Source organism: Homalodisca vitripennis, chromosome 1, assembly GCF_021130785.1.
Source record: "Homalodisca vitripennis isolate AUS2020 chromosome 1, UT_GWSS_2.1, whole genome shotgun sequence".
Classification (NCBI taxonomy): Eukaryota; Metazoa; Arthropoda; class Insecta; order Hemiptera; family Cicadellidae; genus Homalodisca; species Homalodisca vitripennis.
Window position 1 is genome coordinate 1,925,169 of NC_060207.1, and position 4,724 is coordinate 1,929,892.

At 37.9% G+C, this 4,724-nt stretch overlaps 1 protein-coding gene across 1 annotated transcript; it reads left to right on the top strand.

Annotated features, from left to right (window-relative positions):
• Positions 1-3,116: 3,116 nt before the first annotated feature.
• LOC124353259 lies at positions 3,117-3,998 on the top strand. The gene has a single exon (XM_046803191.1). The coding sequence runs from the start codon at positions 3,117-3,119 to the stop codon at positions 3,996-3,998; it is 882 nt and encodes a 293-aa protein (XP_046659147.1).
• The last annotated feature ends 726 nt before the right edge of the window (positions 3,999-4,724 follow it).

The window sequence follows — 4,724 nt, forward strand, 5'->3', positions numbered from 1 at the left end:
AATGTTACCTACGCTTCAAACTCACACTATATGTAAACAACTTAGTTTTTGGTTATCTTAGATTTAGTGTAACAACTAAGTTTTTATAGTTTATACTACGTATTTCATCTAATAAGAATAATACGAATCATTAAAATCACTTTATTTAAGTGCATTTATAAGGAACACCAGTCACCAAATTTTATCAGTATTACAAATCTTTTGCCCTTGTATAATAAATAATCCCATTTATTATTTCTTAATTGAACAGTTGTTATATTTACCCTAAGTCGTCTATGGTAATAGAACTTACTGTTATAGATACGAAACATGCACACTATAACATACCTCAAATAACTAAACTCCCTAATCAGTCTGAAGCTCGAGCCTTGCTCAAAGTCTACGATCTAACAAGCTGCCTGCCGCACCGAGTTCGCGAGATTTGTTAAATTATTACTTATAAAGATGTAATAAATTTTCCTTTCAATAAATCTACTTCCTTTTGATCTCCTACTTCCAGGAAAAAGTAGCTATGTGCGTCCGACGTCATGATCCCAGAATTACCCTGATCCCAGCTGTCCGGACATTGAAGCCTCCTTAAGGGGGTTCGGTAGGCCCTATCTTGCCAATGTTAAATTTACCATATTGATGACCCGTTTTCTTAGAAACTACTGGAGATAGCTGACTGAAATTTTTTACACATTATATATGAGTTATGGTTGACACTTTAACACGGGAAATTTCTTTTATCCATCCCTGATTTTTAATTACAATTTTTTTAAATTTATTTATAAAAATTTCTAATTTTTTAATACGTTTTGGAATGTAAAATAAAAACTAAAGCAATTATTTAAAAACCCCTGTTTTAAAGTTTAAATTATACCTCATTGAGCATGTGGTAAAAATATCAAGTCCATACCATTTATAGTTTCTGAGAAAACGGGTCATTTGCATAAAAATTTAAAGTTTTCGGCAAATCGCAAATAAAGTATAAATAAACTTTTATAACCTGTATAAATAGGGGTTTAGTGCATTCCTGCACCATAGAATGGCTGGTCTGGGTCCTCCTCATCTAAAAATGCTTCTTCCAGCTTTCTTTTTGCACTTTCTCTTTGTTGTCTAGCTTTTTTCAATAAACTAGAAAGCATTCGCTCGGCTCGTAGTACACGTAATTTGCCCAGTTCACACATCACTGAGGCTTTATTATCAGTAACAGTCATTCCAAGTTCTTTTAGCACTAGACATCTAGTTTCATTGCCCTTATTAAAATTTAAAATGGCATCATAGACTCCAAATTTTAGGGTTTTCAGGCCTACAAATACTGTTTTAGGTATTCGCGACCAAATCACTGCATTGACCGATTCGTTAGGGTTTTGTGACTTGCCATGAAGGCATTTATTTAGTAGATTAGGGTCTGACAGATCCTGGAAAATAGGTTTTATGGCAGTCATAATAGCTTCAGGTATGTGCATGTGCTGACGGTGGTCATATTTTTCTTTTTTGGCTATGGCTCGCTGGTATTTGCACCAACTGTCTTCACCTTTTTCACAAAGTCCGTCCTGGGGGGTTTCATTTGTGGATAACAGGTGAAAATATTCAGCCCATATAGCTTTCTTCATTCCGTCCAAATTCCCAGAATTCCTCCTGATAGCCAAGCCGTAATATTTTTGTATAGCTAAGATACGCTCATCGGTAAGTCGATCTCTTCCTCCAATAGTTTTCCCATCAGAAAGAACCTTTTTCCCACATTTCATTTTTAGTTTCCTAAGTCTTGAGCCCATACGCTTTTGAACATGTCCACAACACTCCAGTTTTCAGTCACACATTGGTCTCCATATGGCCTACTCTGAAGAACTGTACTGAACGCACTTGAATCTCCGTCCCAAAGGGAAAAAAACGTCATGACATTGCCCTACATAAAGTTGAATAACTCTGTTTGTATTAAGAGTACAATAGTGGGAGTGGTCTTAAATAAAAACTAAGATGCAGAGGAATACAAAAATGCAATAAAAAAATTACGATATTTTTGAAGAATTATGCCTACCGAACCCCCTTAAACAGGTTCTGAATATGGGGAGTTCTATAAAGACAAATTCACCTGTAAGAAGAAAGAATGGGTCTACTTATCCTCGATGGGTTACCCGGGAACTTTGACAATTGATTTCACGGAAGAAACTACTCCACCGAAACTACAAAACTTCTCTTCTAGACTGTGATTATGAAAATTTCAGAGTGGTCAGGCGGCAGTGCAAAACTCTTGCTAGCGCATGCCAACAGGAGTTTTTTGTTACTATCAACAATAGCATAAAGGAAAACCCCCGATCCTTCTGGGGTCATATGAAGTCCTTAAGTAAGGCTAACACTGTACCCAGCAGACTTCAATATGGCTTAGTATCAGCTGATGAACCCCAGGGTATGTGTGGCTTATTCTCTGATTACTTCTCAACCGTCTACACTCCACATACTGAATATCGTACTGATTACAATTATGAATCCAACATCAACGTTTCGTCCTGTCTTTTCTCGGCCACTGAGATTGAAAGAAAACTACAGGACCTTGATGCCTCCAAGGAACCTTGACCGGATGGCATAACTCCGGCCGTTGTGAAGTCATGCAGTGATCTTCTGGCTAATCACCTAGCTGTTTATCTCAACAGGCTGCTGCGTGATGGCTTTTTTCCGAACTCTTTGAAGCCTGGTTATCTTGTACCAGTTCATACTCTGGATCTACATCTAAGGTAACAAATTACCGTCCTATTGTGATTCAGTCAGTGTTTGCCAAAATTTTTGAAAGTTTGATCCTGGACGTATTATCCTTTACATTTAAGAGTGTCTTCATCCCACAGCAGCATGGCTTTCGCCCTGGAAAATCAACGACCACCAATCTTTGTGTCTTCAGTGACCTAGTTGACTGTCTGTATTTGGATTTCGCTAAGGCATTCGACAGGGTCAGCCATAGCCATCTGATAGCTAAATTGAGGGCATACGGAATTATTGGGCCTCTTCTTCTGTGGATGCAAAGCTATCTCAGTGGCAGAACTCTTTAAGTCAAATTTGCGTCATCACTCTCCAATAATGTTGAGAGCGTAACATCGGGTGTGCCTCAAGGTTCCCTCCTCGGTCCTTTTCTATTTGGCATGTTCATAAACGATAACGGGGAGTCACTAGCCGGAAACTTTCTTCTATTTGCCGATGATGTTAAGTTCTTCAAGGAGGTGACTTCAATCCATCAACAACATGAGCTCCAGGAGGATCTGCTTAGGATAGAACAGTGGTGTGGTAGGAATGCTATGCAACTGAATGCTCATAAATGTCAAGTAATATCATTTGGAAGATCAAAAACTTTGCTGCACTTTGACTTCTCTTTGTATGGCTTGTTACTGGATAGAGTGACAGTTATAAAGGACTTGAGGTTGTACATGACACCATCCTTGGATCCAGGTATACATATCACCAAGACTTGTTCTAAAGCCAATTGTGTTCTAGGGTTCATTTCCCGAACATCAAGAAACGCCCTAACTCCTGCAACATTGAAGACCCTCTACGTGACTCTTGTTCGTCCCATTGTTGAATATGGTTCTACTGTCTGGGCTCCCCAACAGATTGGACATTGCGACCATCTAAATAAAGTTCAGAGGCGTTTTCTGCGATTGGTAGGAGTTAGAAGTGGCATCCGTTATCCTGATATTGATATACAGGTTATTGCAAGCCAACACCAGATCCTTTCGCTTTCATCTAGAAGGGTGGCTCTTGACCTTATATTTCTATTCAAGATTTTCAATAGTTTGGTTGAATGCCCTGAGCTCCTGCGTCACATAGACCTTCATGTATCTGCCGCAACCCGCCTTCTGCAGCCTTTCTCCAAGCACTCACACCAGACTGTCTACGCCTACCAGAGTGTAATTCCACGTCTGCTGCGTTTGGGAAATGCTGCCCACCGGTTGGAATACTTTGGCGTATCCATGCTGGTGTTTCGGAGGCGGGTCTTCTCTTGGGTGTCTGAGCATGATGCACATTGAAAGCAAGAGTCTACCTTTGGTTGCTTATCCCTGCTAGTATTTTGTTATATTGTTTATTTTTTGTTATATATTGTTTTGTCATTTCATTGTTAAGTTTTCATAGTTCATACCGTCAGCACACGTTTATAGCATGTATTTATAGCACTTATAGTATTTAGTATTAGCATGTAGTTGTCTTGTTGAATTTTGTCTTGTTGTATGTTGACCCATGCACTAGAGTTAGCACACGCTTAGCATGAAGCATGTAGTTATTATCTTGTTACCTTGTTTTCAATTTGTCTTTGATGCACAAGTTGCACACACACAGCATGTACTTTATTATATAATTATCTTGTTGACCATTGTTATCTCTTTTTGTATCTTGCCTTTGATGTTCTATTTTATTAACTTTAATTAATGTATACCATATTCAATTGTTCTGTAACCATGGCTAGTCCAGCAGTACTAATATCGAATGTAAGTGGCTATATATGAAAAGTGTACTATCAATATTTCGAATACCATCTTGTAAACATTTTTGTAAAATGGCGATTGCCGTATGTATGAATAAATAAATGATTATCAATAATAACCGTTACAGAATATTCTCATATTTTTCGTTTTTCTATAAAATACGAAAAATATCTACAAGAATAAAAATATCAAATTTGATTTGTAGCAAAATCAAGCATTTTTAAGTAATTTTCAGAGATATCGTATTTGTTGAAGAGGACTTGAACTGTGTGG